The 17,918-nt window shown below is 45.1% G+C and overlaps 1 protein-coding gene across 2 annotated transcripts; it reads right to left on the reverse strand.

Moving 5' to 3' along the window:
* Positions 1-3,795: 3,795 nt before the first annotated feature.
* Ghrl (ghrelin and obestatin prepropeptide) lies at positions 3,796-9,291 on the reverse strand. Of its 2 annotated transcripts, none has more exons than XM_036180331.1 (4): positions 7,785-9,291; positions 7,052-7,165; positions 5,026-5,134; positions 3,796-4,038 (listed from the first exon to the last, which is right to left on the reverse strand). In XM_036180331.1, exons 1-4 carry the CDS (start codon positions 7,944-7,946, stop codon positions 4,019-4,021), a joined length of 405 nt encoding a protein of 134 aa, XP_036036224.1. In that variant the 5' UTR covers positions 7,947-9,291; the 3' UTR covers positions 3,796-4,018. The 2 variants fall into 2 exon arrangements, with proteins under 2 accessions (XP_036036224.1, XP_036036223.1); XM_036180330.1 differs by having other exon boundaries at positions 7,052-7,168.
* Positions 9,292-17,918: the final 8,627 nt, after the last annotated feature.

The following is a 17,918-nucleotide window of genomic DNA, read 5'->3' on the forward strand; positions in this document are numbered from 1 at the left end:
GCTGGGATTAAAGGTATACGCCACCACTGCCCAGTGGTAACATGGTTTTCTATGTGTTGCTTTCTATTGGTGTGAATAAACACTGACCAAATACAACCTAGGGAGGAAAGAGTTTATTTCACCTGGCAGATTACAATCCATCATCAAGAGAGTTAGGGCAGGAACTCAGGAACTGAAGCAGAGGCCATGGAAGAACGCTGCTTAGTGGCTTCCCGTGACTTACTTAGTTTGTCTCCTTTTACAACTTGGGACCACTTGCTCAGGTGTGGCACCATCCTCCATGTTGACACTCCCTTATCAGTTATGATTCAAGAAAGTAACCCATAGGCTTGCCTACATGCCAATCTCATGGGAGCATTTTCTCCATTGAGGTTCCCTCTTCCCAGGTAACTTGGCTTGTGTCAATTTGACAAACCAACATACTTGGGAATGTCTGGAGGTATTGTCAACTTACTGTAAGATTAAAGTGGCTGTCAGAACACAGTCCTGTCTGAAAAGTCATCTGCCTTGGAATGAGACATCCATTTCACTTTCCTGCAGACTTGGGTGTGCCATAGCTGTTTAGCCTTTGGGGAGTACATAGATCAGCAGAAGAAAGCACTGTTATACATGGGGGTGGTGATGAGTCAGTTGTAGTGTAGGTTTTGGGCTCTGAACTCTGTCTCCAGGTAAACTGGGGGAACTCTCTATTTGCACTCACTCATCTTATTTTATGGTATTTAAGATTTTTTATTTTATCTGTATGGGTGTTTTGCCTGCATGTATCCTTGTGTACCACGTGTGTGCCTGGTGCCCAGGAAGGCCAGAAGAGGGTGTTGGATCTCCTGGGACTCAGCTCCCATGTTGGTGCTGGAAATTGAACCAGGTCCTGTGGAAGTGCAACCAGTGCACTTAACCACTAAATTGTATCTTCAGCCCTATTAAGGTATTTTTTTTTTTTTTTTTTTTTTTTTGTGGGGCTTTTCTGGGTTTGTGGTGCTGGCGATTGACTCAGATCTTCCTTGCTTGGGCAAGTTCTCTACCATGGAACTGCATCCCACCCTTTTGTTTAAGCTGGAAATGAAGGTGATATGTGAGAGAGACAGGCTCCCTTCCTACACATGGTTAGGTGATTGTTATGGATTATTGATCACAAACTTGTAGCAGGTTCCTTGGCTTCGTGTTCTTTCCTGTCTGGTTCTGGTAGTTGTCCCTTTCTTCTGCGGTTCTTCTGGTGTTTCCATCGTTTTGCATTGATTTGGGGGCTTGATACTTAACCATTTAATCTCAGCACTTTCATTTTGTTTTATAAGGGCAACTGACCACTGGCATGTTTCAAGACAAACTGTCAGGGGTGATAATTGGTATTGGCTGGCTCCACTTGATCCCTTTGGCTGTTTGTGTCTGCTGTTTGAGTGTTCAGATTTAGGGAAGGGGATGCTATGTTTGGCTTCTCCTTTGGTGCTTGTTAGACTTTTTGAGCATGTAGCTTTAAGTATATAGTAAGTGAGATAGAGACATGTGCTGTTATGCTAATTGTAAAACAGTTTTCTCCTATGGATTTTTTTTTTTCCTCTTGAAAATGCTCGTTCCCTACTCCAGGACCCTTAAGTTAGTGGAACCATTAAATAATGCATGAAGGAGTAGGTTTAAGAAAACTGACTGGCCGGGCGGTGGTGGCACATACCTTTAATCCCAGCACTCGGGAGGCAGAGCCAGGCGAATCTCTGTGAGTTCGAGGCCAGCCTGGGCTACCAAGTGAGTTCTAGGAAAGGCGCAAAGCTACACAGAGAAACTGTCTCGAAAAACCAAAAAGAAAAAAAGAAAACTGACCTAGCACTCAGGAGGCAGAGGCAGGCGGAACTCTGAGTTCAAGGCCAGCCTGGTCTACAGAGTGAGTTCCAGGACAGCCAGAGCTACACAGAGAATCCCTGTCTTAACTCCCCCCCCCAAAAAAAAATAAAAAGAGATAACTGACCTAGGGCCCTAGGCACCATAGTCCCAGCATTTGGGAGGCAGAGGCTGGAGGGTTGACAGTTCAAAGCCACCAGCCATGGATGACTTAGCAAGGAAACAAAACAACCATGAACAAAAGAAAACTGGTGTAGGAACATGTTTAGAAAGATGTATTTTCTTGGTACTGTGTACCCTAATCATGTGCTTGGATATATTGTATTTCTGCCAGTTGTTAACCTGAAATTGTTCTTTCCACATTAGGTTCACTTGATGAATTGTCAAGGACAGTGAAAAACGGAGGGGCATAGCTCCCTGGTAGAGTGTTGTTTAGCATACACAGGCCCTGCCTGGGTTTACTCCAGCACTGAGAACTCTTATGAAATCCTGGATCCTTGGCAGTTGGGCCAATGGAGCAGAGTTAAGATGGAAAAACCACATGTCTCATGTGTGAGGCTCTGGTTATGAGTCTTCAGGTGTTTGTTGTGTGACTTTGGAAGAGTTACTTCATTTCTGTGAATTCTCTCATAAGTAGACTCACTATGAAAATGAACAGAAATTAAACTCATCTGTTTGAATGTCATTTTCTCAGTTGAGGTCCTTCTTTCCAGATGATTATTATCTTTGTCAGGTTGAAAAAAACTGAGCAGCACAGTGGATATCTGTGTATCTTCTTGTTTCCAGTTTTGCAAAAGACCCCATAGCTACCTGGCTCTGTGTGCTGTGTTGTTTGAACAGGATCCTGGGACTTCTAAGCAAGTCATAGCTTTTTTTTTTTTTTTTTTTTTGGTTGTTGTTGTTGCTTGTTTTTTCGAGACAGGATTTCTCCTGTGTAACATCTCTGGCTGTCCTGGAACCAGTCTGGCCTCAAACTCAGAGATCTGCCTGCCTCTGCCTCCTGAGTGCTGGGGTTAAAGGTATGCACCACCATGCCTGGCTCCTTGGAGGCTTTGTTAAAGGATTCTCTGGAGAAGGGCTGGAGTGGGGCTGAGCATTCATTTGTAAGGAGTTCCCATATAGTAATGTCGAGGAGCATCCTAGCTCCTTGGCAGGGATGCGTTTAGATTTCACAGTGCCTGTCAAGTGTGCCCATCCCTGGTCATCTTGTGCCTTGGGTTCTGGGTGGCCAAGGCTTCCCTTGAGGAGGTACATGGTTCCTGCTGTAGCAGTGTTGCCTTGGCTGGGCAACACTGAGTGTCCTCCTTATTTGTCCTAAGTGCTCACTGTGCTGCACAAGGAGTTTGGAGGGCTGCTCTCTCAGCTCTTGCTTTAGTTATAGGTCTCATCTAGTATCACTGGGCTTTGGGACATGGTCTAAAGATTTTCACTTAGGTATGAGTAATATTCTTAGTGTCTCAACTGGAATACAGCGGTAGGACTTGGGGATTAAGGCTCATGAGTTGTGAGCTGGAATTTGAGAAATATTTTGGGGCATCTACCCAGGTATCAGGTAGTGACCAGCCTTCAGCACATGGGACATTTACTTTGCCAGACTTGTCCAGGAGTTGAAGAGTGGAGAATGTGGTTATCATGAAGGGCTCTGTGTGGTATGGTCCGAAAGCCATTGCCAAGCACCCATTCTGATCACCCCAGACAGGCTCGAGTGTGTGATTCTGAGACTATCACCAACTGGTATCTTTATGAATGCAGCCATTGGTGGCTTTTTGGAAACTCCTAGTGTAGCTCTTAATTACTCAGGAAGCTCTGCTATGAGATAAACTGTTTGTGGCCTCTAACCCTCACCTTTAGAACCTTCTGTCTTACATGCCTCCTGTTGTTTTACTGCTGGAATGAGAAAAGCTTCCTTTGGGTTTCAAGCATGTTCCTGCCTTGCTGTCCCTTTGTTTTTCTTTTCTCATGGGTCATAAACTTAAAGCATTTTTTCATTTCATTGTTTCAATAATATTTAAGTAAAATGTGAACTTTACCATGTTGATGAAAAAAATTGTTTTGAACATTTGGCACACAGCTTGAGCATTTATTCTTAAGGCAGCAGTGGGAGAGTGCGGGGAGTTGCTGAGGAGGCTACGGTTGGATGTGAGTTCTTGCTCAGGAGGAAATCACGGTGAACCAGTCCTGTTGGTAGTCACTTGTCAGCTGGTGCTTCTGAAAAACCAAGAGGTCAAGGTAGTCTTCAGGTTCGCCATCTTGCTTGTGTCATCAAAATTGCTCTCCCTAATCCTGGTGTGCAAGTGTGTAGGGATGGGGGTGGGGATCACTGGCCTTGGACTTGGAAGATGGCATTTGAGTGTGGACTATGTACTCTTGGGTAAGTGTCCTTATATCCCCAAATCTTGCTTTCCTCATCTGTATGGTGAGGTGTGTATGACTGCCATATTTGTGAGGAAGTGCTTAGGGAAAGAATGTAGCTTGTTCTTGAAATTTTTGTTTTCCTCAGGCGTGGAAAAGCTGGGTTTTTATTTCACAGAGTAAGGGGGTACTGAATACCAGAGATGCAGCTCAGTGATAGTGTGCTTATGTTTCATCCTATCTCTACACAAAAAAACCTAAGGTTTAGCCGGACGTGTTAGCTAGCGCACACATTTAATCCCAGCACTTGGGAGACTAAGGCAGGAGGACCTCTGTGTTTTCCAGGCCAGTCTGGTCTACAAAGTGAGTTCTAGGACAGCCAGGGTTGTTACACAGAGAAACCCTGTCTCGGAAAAAAACAAAAAATAACCAAAAACAAAACTTAAGGTATGTGTCTGTTAGCATTTTCAGTACATTGTGGCAGATTCCCTTCATGAAGTTGCACTGTAATGATATTTCAAAGCCAGATAATCTGAAATGCTGGCAATAGGTATATCAGCCCTACCTCACAGTTAAAAGAACAGCCTCAGATAGGGCCTAGCAGCTAGCTAACACTAGTTTCTAGAACGTAGAGCGTTGAAGATGGACCTGGTGCTCCAGCCCTCCTGGACTGCCCACACATACCAGCTCAGCACCCTTTTCCACAAGTAGTGAGGAAGATTAGAAACTCAAAAAAAAAAAAAAAAAAAAAAAAGAGAGAGATTTGAAGCTCGAGAGTGGGGTTGGGAAAGAAAATTTATGTCACTCATAAAATAGATTAAGCTCCATTTCAGATTGACTCACCTTTGACCTCTTCCCAGAGGATGTCCTGAAGAAACTTCCCCAGGGCCCGGCCATGCTGCTGGTACTGAGCTCCTGACAGCTTGATACCAACGTCAAAGGGAGCGTTGAACTAGGAGGTAGGATTGGGAGGTCCTGAGGCCTCATTCTGCCTGCCCTGCCCCATACACCACCTCTCCCCAGTGAGGCCTGGATATGTTGGCCATCTGAGTGGTCTGTGAATGTAATTTTAGAGCCAGAGGGGAGTGCTAACTGGTCTGGTACTCTCCCCGTCTTCAGGGTAGAAGCGAGCCTGGATGACCTCCCTGTGTCACAGATAGAGGTGATAGCCAAGAATTTAGAAAATCTGCTTAGTCCCCAGTCCTTGCTTGGCGTGGGTACAGGCTCTATCAGGCTGCTAGGCACCAGGTGGATGGTAGCCCATTTCTCAGTTTGTTTCAGCCTCAGGAAATATGAATAGGGAGCAGCATAGATGGGGAGTGCTGTGACTTTTAGGGACCTGGGGCCCTTCTAGCCTTATCTTCAGCAAATGCTAAATTTTCTTCTCATATTCCGTTGTCTGTGCAAGTTAGGTCAGATCACCTAACTACCAAGGAAGAAAACCACACATCCATTAGGGGGCCTGCTGGAGCTGACACCCTAGGACTGAATGGTTGGGCATGTGAGAGATGGTAGCATTTGGTTCTCATACAACTTGGAAAAGCTTCTTTCTTGATTCATGGTCCATCTGTTTAGTGTGGTAGAGGTAGTTGGTGTTCTGTCTACAGATCTGATTTTGGGGAGAAAACCTTTTCGGAGAGATGGAGCCCCAAATGGGAGGGTAGGCAGTTGTCATACTCTGTGCCTAGCATGCTACAGGCCTCTCCATCTGTTTGTGCCTAGTACTTGCTAAGTAGGCCACATGTCTGGCTAGCTCCTGTTGAGGATCATAGGATCTAGGAAATGTTAATCCTGGCCCTGTGCTAAAACTTCTTCCCTGTAAGAACTAAGTGCAGGGCTCTTATGGATGGGGTAGCCACTTGCCCAGTGTGGACCTGGTTGTCTCAAGACTGTGTCCATGCCATGTTAGTGAAGGAACCTTGAGGAGGAAGAGGATTTAGTCTTAAGGGTCACACTTCCTGTGAAGCAAGGGTTTGAGAAGACACTCAGATTCCAGAGAGGGTCAGAAACCAGGAGTTTGGCGATCTTGGCATTGGCATTTGCCCTTGATCAGAGAGGAAGATGGGAGAAGGAAACCCTGACCTGATAGCCTTGGGTAAGTGAGTTCACCTTTCAACTTGTGTTTCTTATCTGCAAAGTTTAGCAAATGATGCCAGCCTCACTTATCTTACAGGGTTTTGTAGAGAGTAAGTGGTTCATGATAACAGTAGAACAGGCTGCGGATGTGACCCTTGGCAGAGCACAGGCCTAGCATTTGTAAAGCCCCAGGTTGTGCCCCCTGCTGCCCACCCAGTTAATCATGCCGTGTTTGAAGACTAAGTTGCATGTAGACACACAGTATAGGGACTGACCTTGCCAAATGCTACTTACAGTTCTCAGGGGAATCCTAAGGTGAGCTGCTGAGAGGCATCTCTGGATTCCTTTATTCCTTTCTCCCAATCCTTGAGCTGTTTGTGGTTTTTCCTTACCCAATGCAAAATTTTTCAGAGCAAAACTGACTCATTAGGCCACAGGTGTGAGCAGGCCACTCACCTCTCCATAACCAGGGCAGGCCTGATAGGCAGAGGCTTTCTTCTGTCTCTGTCTGTCTCTCTGTGCTTCCTGGCTCTTTGTGACAACCCCCCCCCCTCCAGTCTGCTGACTTCTTTGCTGCTCGTGGCTGTTCCTTGCTACCCTTGCAGCATAGTTAACCTGTGGACATTTTGCTCTTGGGCCAGAGACCCTGAACTCTTTGTGGAGCTGTTGTTGCTGGACTCTGATTCTTGAGTAGCTTGAAAAGCCCTGCATTTAGTTTACATTCCATGCCCCCCCCCCAAAAAAAACCCCTCCCTTTACTGCTCTAAGAACATACTGACGCCTGGGTACCAACCCTGATCTCCAGTTCCTCCTCTGTCCCTTCTGACTGTCCTCTGCCCTCTGGGTGGAGCCAGCCTTCCAGAGATCGTGGCTGCAGTTTGGCTGGTGGCTTCTTGGATTCCTTTCTCTGCTAGGAAGGAGAAGAGGGTCACTTTTCTTTTTCTTTTTCTTTCTTTTTTTTGTTTTGTTTTTTCGAGACAGGTTTCTCTGTTAGCTTTGTGCCTTTCCTGGATCTTGCTCTGTAGACCAGGCTGACCTCGAACTCACAGAGATCCGCCTGCCTCTGCCTCTTGAGTGCTGGAATTAAAGGCGTACACCACCACCACCCAGCTAAATGTGTAGCCCAGGCTGGCCTCGAACTCGTGATCCTCCTGCCTCCGCCTCCTTCAGCAAATCCTACCAGTGTGCGCCACCACAACTGCCTTATTTTTCTTAAAATTTAAAATTAGTTTTAGTTTTTTTTTTTAGATAGAGTCTCACTATGTGGCCCAGGCTGGGCTTGAATTTGAGACTCATCTGCCTTCATCTACTAGTATAGGGATTACACTACCATGCTTGGGTGAGGTTTTCTCTTTAGGGTCTTAAAATTGCATATCATTCCAAAAGCAGAATTGGGTCATGTCCAGAGGCTTCCTTTATGCTGTGAGAAGGCTTGAAGCCCAGAAAGATGGAGCCACTGCTGCTGTCATAGGGCTGGAACAGACCCCAGGTCAGGGTGGATGTGGGGCTTGTGAAGATGGACTTACCTGGGCTTTCTGGTGCTCTGGGCTTAGGAAGCTGGAGCCTGTCATGGCCACATCCATCCAGAGCACGCTCAGAAGTAGCAGACTGCAGATGGTCCCTGAAGACGGCATGGCCTTGATGGTGGGGAGAGATGGCCCTGGGGAGAGAAGGTCGTCTGATAGCATACCTCATCTCCATGTCTTAGATTTTGCTCAGGTTGGAACCTCGCAAACTTGTAGAAGGAAGGGTAGGACTGCTGAGTGAAGCAAGGCTCTCTTGTCCCCATCTTAAAACGGTGGGAGAACTGAAGGCTGAACTCTGCCTTTCCTAAACTGTTGAGGTAGAGCATGATGTGCTGGAAGGTTGCAGTGTCCACCCCAGTTACTTGTTCTTTATCCAGCTTTGTCTCAGAGCCAGACTAACCTAGGTTGTTCACTGTCCCCTTTGTTCAGTGAGCTCACTGACGCCCAGAGGAAGTAAGTGAATGGCTAGTAGTGAGTAATTTAGACACACAGTTATGCATACACAAGTACACATATACAAACACACAGCAGAGAGCCTACCTGGAATGCCTGGAGATGTGGTGCCTGCTGCTTGGCTGCTCCTTATATAGGAAGCCTTGTGTTTGTTTGGATCTGACAGCCTCACCTCTGAGGCTGTCTCCTTTGTGTGGGCAGTATTGCATTCCTTGGGAACTAAGTACTCTTTGCCTCCCCACTGTTGAAGAACAACAGTGGCAGTCAGGTGTCCTGAGAGGTATCCAGGTGGCTTCTGGGGGGGCATCAGCTCCTGATGTCTCTGTAATACCAGGCTTGGCCCTGGTAGAGGGTTGGCAGGTGAGGAGCTCTGGCATCTGGCTTAGTTGTGGTATGATCTTGGCTTGCCCCTTTCCATGTGAGATGGTTTTGCCACCAGGAGAGCTTTCAGATTTTGTTCAGCTTTGTCTCTGACTTCCACACACTGATTACATAGACATCTGCTTCTGGGGTGTTCCCAAAGATGGGCTGAACTGCCTTTCCTAGGGAGCAAGTGTGGGGGAATGCTCATCTGGTGGCCATGTTTTATTGGTCTTCTGTGTGGTAAAAGGTGATTGTTTGGTCTTACTGATTATTTTTGTTTTGTTTTGGACTGTTGGGCATAATTCCCAGGGTCTTGTACTTGATAGGCATTTTCCATTGAGCCATACACCAGCCCGGGCTGGTGTTTGCTAACCTGACAGCTTGCCTCTCTGTCCTCTGGCAGGTATCATGGCCCTAGGACAAGGGGTGCCCATTGTGGAAGAGCAGATGAAATGGGCTTGGTGTTGGGAGCCCTGCTGCATAGCTCTGACAAGGGCAGTTCTTGGGAATTTTGCCACAAAGATCCACTCCCCTTGCCTGCTAGTTCTTTGAGGACCGAGGGACAGGGTAGGAGGGGGGGAAGCTGTGTTGAACTGTGCCCAGGGTTGTGACACGAGTATGCCAGATTCTATTGGTCCTAGGACCTGCCACTTCTAGAGGGCTTCGTGTGGTTGGATACTCTTCTATAATGCTCTTAAGAAAAAAATAGGGCTGGGTGGTGGTTGGTGCATGCCTTTCATTCTAGCATTTGGTAGGCAGAGGCAGGCAGATGTCTGAATTTGAGGCCAGCCTGATTTATAGAGTGAGTGTGACAGCCAGGGCTACACAGAGAAACCTCATCTTGGAAAACAAAAAAACAAAAAGAAAAATAGGATGGTCTGGGGGCTGGGGCCTATAGCTGTCTACCTGGGGCAGTGCAGGCTTCTGACTCTTGAAGCACTGCTTTCTGACCTGTCCCTGCTGCCACAGTGATAGTGACATTGCATCAATAGGGCCACTCTGGGTGGATGTCCAGTTGGGGTGGCAGTGATAGCAGAACAAATGATTCAGGGCTCCCTGACATCCTGACCTACTAGGTAGTTCTGGAAGAGATTGGGCCCTTGTCAGAACTCTAGGGACAGGTGAGGCATGGGCTGGGTTGTACCTCCTCTGAGAAAAAGACCATCTGGCAGGGGAGCTGAAATTCTATGTTTAGTCCTAGCCCAACATAACTATATTACCAGGCACCTTCGTAGCCCTGTCACCCACCTGAACTTAGAAACCATTTGGCCTTGGGGCCCAGAGGGGCTGAAGATGGAGGTGGTGAGGAAACACCTGTATGCATGGTGACCAGGCATTGGCTGGGATATGAGGCTTGTCTACTCGGCCCCTGGAAGCTTCTGGAGGCAGGAGGTGCTGGTGTTGATCTTAGATAAGGCCACAAGTAAGCAAACACACAAGTTACTGGCTATCTGGGGGCAGAGCTGGCACCCTCTAGTAACATACCTTGGCATCCAGAGTGTGGGTTAGCCAGGAAGAAGGTCTGGTGATGTGGAAGAAGTGTGGAGGAAGAAGGCACTAGAAAATGCCTAACTATCCACCCACAGTTGTGGATGAGGGCAGGGGCTGGGAAATGCACCTTCCCTGAGCTTGGGGAAGGCTGTATAACTCCAGGAGGTTTCTGCACAACACCCCTCCCCCCTTTTAAAGATTTATTTATGTATATGGGTATTTTGTCTGCTTGTATGTCTGCACACCAGAAAAGGTCATCGGATGTCATGGGACTACAGTTATTAACAGTTGTGAACCAACATGTGGGTGCTGGGAATTGAACTCAAGACTTCTGAAAGAATAGCCAGTGCTCTTAACTGCTGAGCCATTATTCCAGCCCTTTCTCTACTTTTGATTGTTGTGACCAAAGTCAATGTGACAACTCCGAGAATGGGAGCCAGGCCGTTCTCTCCTGGGAGCAGGTGTGCTAGTATTCCCTGCACACCCACTGTAGTAATGCCTCCATGTGAGGACCACAGGCTGTGGGAAGGGAAACTGGGGAACAAAGACCTATTCGCTTGTCACTGTGATGTCCTCCGTACTGGTATGTTTTGTATTTTTAATCAGTATGGCTAAATCTTAGTCTCAGGCTGAATGGGGTAGGGAAGAAAGGTCAGACATGATGGCTCACATCATACCTGTAGTTTGGGGCTGAGACAGGAGGACTGACACAAGTTTGAGGCCTGCCTGCCTGGGCTACAGTGTGAGATCCTGTCTCAATAAACAAAGGCAAAACCAAAATAGGTGGACTCAATTTTAATGTGTGTTGTATTAGTCAGCGTTCTCCAGAGAAGCAGAACTGATAGAATGAACTTAGGTATTTAATACTTCCAGGGGCTCAGGAGAGAAACTACAAATGGCGAGGACTATTTTTGGGAAATAGAATCTCAGCACACCGAGCTCTATAGTCTACTTGATTTAATTCCTCTGGCATAATATCCTGTTTTCACAGCTTCGGTTCTGTTCTTGTGCCTAGTTCCTTTCTTGCCTGATTTCTCTCTATATTTATCTACTGTTCCCTCTAAGTTCTATCTTAATTCTCTCATCTTAATTCTGCCTTATCTAGGTCCTTTTCATCTTGTTCTTACCCAGCTAGTACTTCCCCATCTGACTCTTCCTCATCTTCCATCTTGTCCACACATTCTCTCTGGTCAAAATCCTCCTTACCCCTCTCTATTCTCCGTCTCTAAGTTCTCTACATTCCCTTTAAGTCTCCCAGGAATCCAGTTATAAACCCAAGCGATAGCAAGCCCCTGGTAAAGCAAGGTCACCAGGCTTGAATTCTACAGGGTCATAAAGGTAGGTAAGAATTTTCCACCAGGCTTTCTTTTACGACCTGAAAATGGGAGTGGTAAAAGATGAGGTCAACTGAGTGCTCATGACCGGTTAGTTATCGAACAGGAGGTCTATGTGCTCAGTCTACATTCCTAGAAGTGGTTAGGTAAAGTTAGGGGTCTATTAGTAAGGCTGTATAAGAAAGGAGGGTCTCACCCTAAATTGCACAAGACATAAAGCTATCCTATCCATCTGACCTAGGAGAAAGGTGTTGTTTTCGTTTGGCCTTGGATGCTTGATAAGCATTTTAGATAAATACACTGTTAGGAGTTTTTGGAAGCACCCAAGAAAATCATTTTAGGAACCAGATAATATATATACAAAAGCTAAAACATCACCAAGACTTCTTAAGCCATGGCTTGACCTTTGGAGAAGTCCTTGACTTTTCCAAGTAGTAGCTTTTGTGATAGTAGCTGAATTCCATTGAGTTTTCCTGCGGCTTGCAGCATATTAAAGGGGATTTATTAGAGTGATTACAGACTATGGTCGGACTAGTCCAACAATGACTGTCTCCTAACAGAAAGGCCAAGAATCCATTAGTTGTTCAGTCACAATGTGGGATATCTCAGCTGATTTTCAGTCTACATTCCAATCCAGAAGTAGGCTCTAATACCAGCGAGGGAGGAGTGCTTTACTGCAGGATGCATGACGTTGCTGTGAGAGTGAGGGCAAGCAGGCAAAAAGCAAGCTTCCTTTTTTCTCTTTATATGGGCTGCCACAGGTGTGGCCCAGATTTAGGGTGGGTCTTCCACCTACAGGATTCAGTCTAGAAAAATCCCTCACAGGTATGCCATCTTCACAGATCTGGTCCTTTCCGGGCACTGGTACTTGGTATAGCCACTTGCCCCTCTGCCATTATTCTGAAACATTCTGAGTTGCTGGTACTCTAGCCCCAGGGTTTCAGTGCTAGGTGAGAACTTCGGGGCCCTGGTCTCAATTGCTAGTGCCAATTTGGGCTATAGCATGCAGAGTTTTGGAGAGTGCTCATAAGCATAAGATTTTCAGGTCTAATCCTTGGACCTGACACCAAAAGGTCTTGAGTGCAGCTCTGGAAACTAGTTCAATAAGTGTCCCCAGTAATTATTTTCTGGTTATAAAATAACAGTTTTTTCCTTTTTAGATTTTATTTTTAATTATGTGAGTGTGGATGTGGGTCTGTGTACATGTAGGTGCAGGTGCTTATGGAAGCTGGAAGTATTAGATCCTCTTAGAGCTAGAGTTACAGGCAGTTGTGAACCACCTGATATGTGTGCTGGGAACTTGAACTCTTGTCCTTTGTAAGAGCTATATGATCTTAACCTTAACCAGTAGTAAGCTGCCTCTCCAACCCTCTTTTTGTGATGTTTTAAGAACAAGATTTACCTATAGGCTCCAGCGGTGTCATTGAACATTGTTCATGTTCCCCAAGACTTTGTACTGAATAGATGTAACTACCACGGATAACCGCCTAGTCCAGACTTGAAGTAGTTACAGCCTTCTGAGTGCACTTGCAAGTATTTTATTGCCAGTATATGCAGTTTGCACAGGGAAGGCAAGATCATTACTTGGGTTTCTATTTCTTTACTCATTTTCAGAGTTTGGGTTTGACTCGTGTTTTCTTTCTTTTTTTGGAGCTGAGGATCGAACCCAGGACCTTGCGCTTGCTAGGCAAGCGCTCTACCACTGAGCTAAATCCCCAACCCCTCGTGTTTTCTAACATGAACTCACAAATTATTTTACATGGTGGCCTTTTAGCTTATTTACTGATTTTTCAACTGACTTGCTATGGTTAGGGTTAGGCTTTTGAAATGGCCCCAGTTGAAAATAGCTTTCTGTTCCACTGAGATCCCTCAAATACATTGTGTGCACTTCCTCCTCAGACCCGAAATCAAACATGTGCATTGGTTTCTATTAGTGGGAACTGTGTGTGCATGCAAGCACACACACACCTTTACATACACTGTGTACTCATGCTGGTAGAGGTCAGAGGTTAACATTAGGTGTGTCTTCCTCAATTGCTTTCTAAGAGTTAATTTTCTGAGGCAGTCTCTCTCACTGAATTGAGAACTTACCAATTCAGTTTGTCTAGCTGGCCAGCTTATCAGGGGTTCTCCAGCCCCACATACTGGGCTTTAGGATTTCAGGTGGGCTGCCACTCCAGCTCAGCTTTTATGGAACCACTGGGATCCACACTGAGGTCCTCAGGCCTTTTTCCACCCCCCCACCCCACCCCTAACAGTCTGCTACTTGGGAACCAGTTTTGAGACTGTATCTGGTATATTGTTTTGGGGCTTCGCTTAGTACTGAGATTAGATATTCAAGATTTTAAAATACATTTTTGTGTGTATGTGTATGTGTTTGGGCATACACATGCTACAGGATGTAGAGGTCAAAGGACAGTTGCATATGAGAGTCAGTTCTCTCCTTTCACTGACGGTGAGACCCAGGGATCAAACTCATGTAAGATTTGGCAGCAAGTGCCATAACCTGCTGATCCATCTTGTTAGCCCAGAAAAATGCCTACTTTTAAAAGGAAAACTATTAGGCTGGAGAGATGGTTCATAGTTAAGAGTGTGTAATGCTCTTGCTGAGGACCTGAATTCAGTTCCCAGAATCCATGTTGAGTGGCTCGAACCGTCTAACTCGAGCTCCAGGGAATCCAGTGCCCTTTCTGGCCTCTGCCAGCACTTGCACTTGTGGGCACATACATACCCAAACACAGACACGTAGACATACATGTAATTCCCCCCGCCCCCCCTGGGTTTCTCTGTAGCTTTGGAGCCTGTCCTGGAACTCACTCTGTAGACCAGGCTGGCCTCGAACTCACAGACATCCGCCTGCTTCTGCCTCTTAAGTGCTGGGATTAAAGGTGTGTGCACCACCACCCGGCCGTATACATGTAATTTAAAAATAAAACAAAAATTTTAGAAAAGGGAAAAAAAAAGGTAAACTGTGTCATATATTTATATTGTTATGGAGTGTCCTTTTGCAGTTTCACTTTGCATAGGTTGAATTAGGGTTGACTATGATCTGGAAATAGTATATGGAAAAGTCTAGAATAAGCAATTCATATGTATGGTTATTTTACCCCCCCTTGTTTTGAGATAAGGCTTGGCTGTGCTGTATCTAGGCTAGCTTCAAATTCTTGGGTTAAAGTGATGTTCCTGCCTCATACTCTAGGAGAGTGTGTGGCTAGGTATGTGGCAGAGATCTGGCTCACATATTTCAAGTAAGTATTATTATAGTTTATTGTTAAAATTGTTCTTTTGTGTGTGGTGCACTTGAGTTTGTAGTTTGACTTTTTGTCAATGTCAACATACCACAGCTGTGGTTCCCTAAGACCACAGAGAGGTGGGCTAGTAAGATGGAGGTGAGGGATCCAGAATATGGAAGAGCCCTGTAACTTGCTCTTGGGCTAATGTGTGGGTTCACAGGTGTTCATTATTTTAATTTAACTTGATTAAAAACTTATTTTTTATGTGTATGGGTGTTTTGTATGTGTGTCTGTTTGTCATATTGTATGCAGTGCCTGCAGAGGCCAGAAAAGTTGTGAGCTGTTGTGACCCACCATGTGGGTAGGGGAATCAAACCTAGGTCCTCCAGAAGAACAATCAGTGCTCTTAGACCCTCAGTTACTGTCAGTTCCAACAAACGAATAAAGATCATTATCCAAATTCTTGGGTCAAATTAAGATAGCTTTATTTTCAGTCAGACAGGGCTATCTCCTTGAAGTGGGATTTATGAAAATGGCATCGAACACAGAAGGCAGGCTTTATATTAGGCCCCAAACTGCAAGGCTAGAGGTGTTTCAAGGGTTTTTGGTTATGCAGGAACTTGGCAGAACATTTCAAAATTATTTGGCAGAACATCAGGGTGGAGATTAGGGGATAGGGTGTGGAATATGTCAAATTCCAGGAAATAGGTTAAGACATGGTCAAACCCAAGTTTTACAGACAACAGGAATGAATTTATTTTGACCCTGCAATAAGATGGCTTTTAATCTAAGATGGAGTCAGGCTGGTCCATCACCATCTCTTCACTCCCCCCACCCCATTATTTTAATTTAAATAAAGTAGTGCTTGTTTAAAAATATTCTTCCCAGAGATACACTGAGACACATTTCAGATTAAACATCCTTTAACTTAGCTGGCCACATGCAGTGGGAAAAGCTGGGATGGGAGATCCAACACCAACCCTCTGAGTTTAATATTTTTATTTGTGTTGGGGTTTCAGGTACATATGTTGTTTTGTTTGATGAGTATTGTAGGAGCAAATGAATGCACTGAAGCATTGCTGGGTAGAATGTTCTGTTATGTCAGGTCAAGTACAAGAATGGTTCATGTGTTCTGTACTAAGTTCTGAGAACTTTGTTCTACTGAACGAGGATTGAAATGTCAGACTGAAACTGGAGCTGGTTTCTTTGTAGTTGTTCCTGCTCCAACTGTCTGGAAGTTTCTATTAAGTGCAGACAATTTTGGATTGTTAGGTCTTCTCAAATTGACCCTTTTATCATGTTCTGGTGTCTCTGATGGCATTCTCCTACTAGTGCCTGTTTTATTTGACAGAAACAGATACTTGATTCTTCCCTTTTGATTGGTATCTAATAATCTGTTTTCAGCATTTTTATTATTTCCTCTCTTTGTGTTTAAAGTAGAACTAACAAAGTCTGGCCTTAATGACTTAGAGATTGGTCTTATTATATAGCCTTGTAGTCTTCCTGCCTTTGCCGCGATTCTAGCATATGCCACTATTGGGCTGTTTTCTCCTCCTCCCCCTCCCCCCCGCTACTTCCCTACTTCTTGCTTCCGTTCTCTTTTCTTATTGTTTTGGGTGGGGAGACAAGGACAATTTCTTGCTTTTTTCTTCAGACTGGATTGAACTCCTGGACTCATTAGATCCTGAGGCCTCAGTCTCCTGAGTAGCTGTGATTATTGATGTGTGTCACTATACCCAGCTATGTGGTTTGATATTTTGTGTGTATGTGGGTAGTGCGGGTATGTATACAGACCAGAGACTGGCATCAGGTGCTTTGCACATTTGTACTCCATCCCCCATCCTCCCACTTTTATCTCTTTATCATGTGTATGTATAGCTCTGTGTGGGCTTATGCACATGTTTATAGGTACCTGTAGTGGCCAGAAGAGGGTGTTAATCCCCTGATGCTAGAATTATAGGAGTTAAAAGCTGCCTGATGTTTGATGTTGGTGCTGATAAGAGAACTCTGGTCCTCTACAAGAGCAATGTGTGTTTGTAACCACTGAGCTATCTCTCTATCCCTCCACCTTATTTTTTTTGTTGTTGTTTTTGTTTTCGAGATAGGGTTTCTCTGTGTAGCTTTGTGCCTTTTCTGGAACTCACTCTGTAGACCAGGCTGGCCTTGAACTCAGAGATCCGGCTGCCTCTGCCTCCTGAGTGCTAGGATCAAAGGTGTGTGCCACCACTGCCTGGCCCACCTTATTTTTTGACACGAGGTCTCTCACTGAACCTGCAGCTTGCCCATTTGGCTAGATTGGCTGCCTAGTATGCTCTTAGGATACTCTTGTCTCCACCTCTCCAGCTTCATTATGTGAGTTCTCTCTAGTCCCTGACTATTATTATTATTAATTATTTGGTTTTTCGAGACAGGGTTTCTCTGTAGCTTTGGAGTCTGTCCTGGACTAGCTCTGTAGACCAGGCTGGCCTTGAACTCACAGAGATCCACCTGGCTCTCCCTCCCAAGTGCTAGGATTACAGGTGTGCACCACCACTACCCAGCATCCCTGCCTATTATTAAGAGAGTATCTCACTGGAGTTGAACTTGCTATGTAGCTGAGACTGGCCTTGGACTCTTGGGTCCTCCTGCCTCTATCTCCCGAGTGCTGAAATTACAAGTATGTGCCACCATACCAAGCTAGAACATTATCATGTTCAGATCTTAAATGTTTGCTAAAGGCTGCTTTTGCCAACCAGTAGTACTGGTGAGAGGTGTGGTATCATGGAAGAAAGTTAAGGTAGTGAGGGGATACGTCCTTGAAGAGAATATTGGGGTCCTGGTCTCTTTCTTTTCTTGCTTCTCCCTGCCATGAGGTGAATAGGCTTCTTCCTTTTCAATGTGTCCACCATGACATAGTAAGTAAACCACAAGCCAAAGGAACAGACCCAACGAACCATGGACCAAAGATCCTGAAACTGAGCTCAGGTAAAATTTTTATTTAGGGCATTTTGTTCTAGTAACAGAAAGCTAACATCTTTATTTTAAAGATATTTTTATTTTAGCAGGTTTGAAATTCTATGAGTTTTCTTTTGTCAGAGATTTTGTTTTGTGTAATTTCTGATGAAAAGTTGGCTATTTTATGTGTTCTTGTGACTATAGTATGTATGCCTCTAAATTGCTGCTGTACCCTGAATGTGCCCAATTGGAGGATTAGTGTTTTAATTTTTTTTTTTTTTTTTGAGACATGGTTTCTCTGTGTAACAGCCCTGGCTGTCTGGAAC

The sequence above is a fragment of the Onychomys torridus genome, chromosome 3 (assembly GCF_903995425.1).
Source record: "Onychomys torridus chromosome 3, mOncTor1.1, whole genome shotgun sequence".
NCBI lineage: Eukaryota > Metazoa > Chordata > Mammalia > Rodentia > Cricetidae > Onychomys > Onychomys torridus.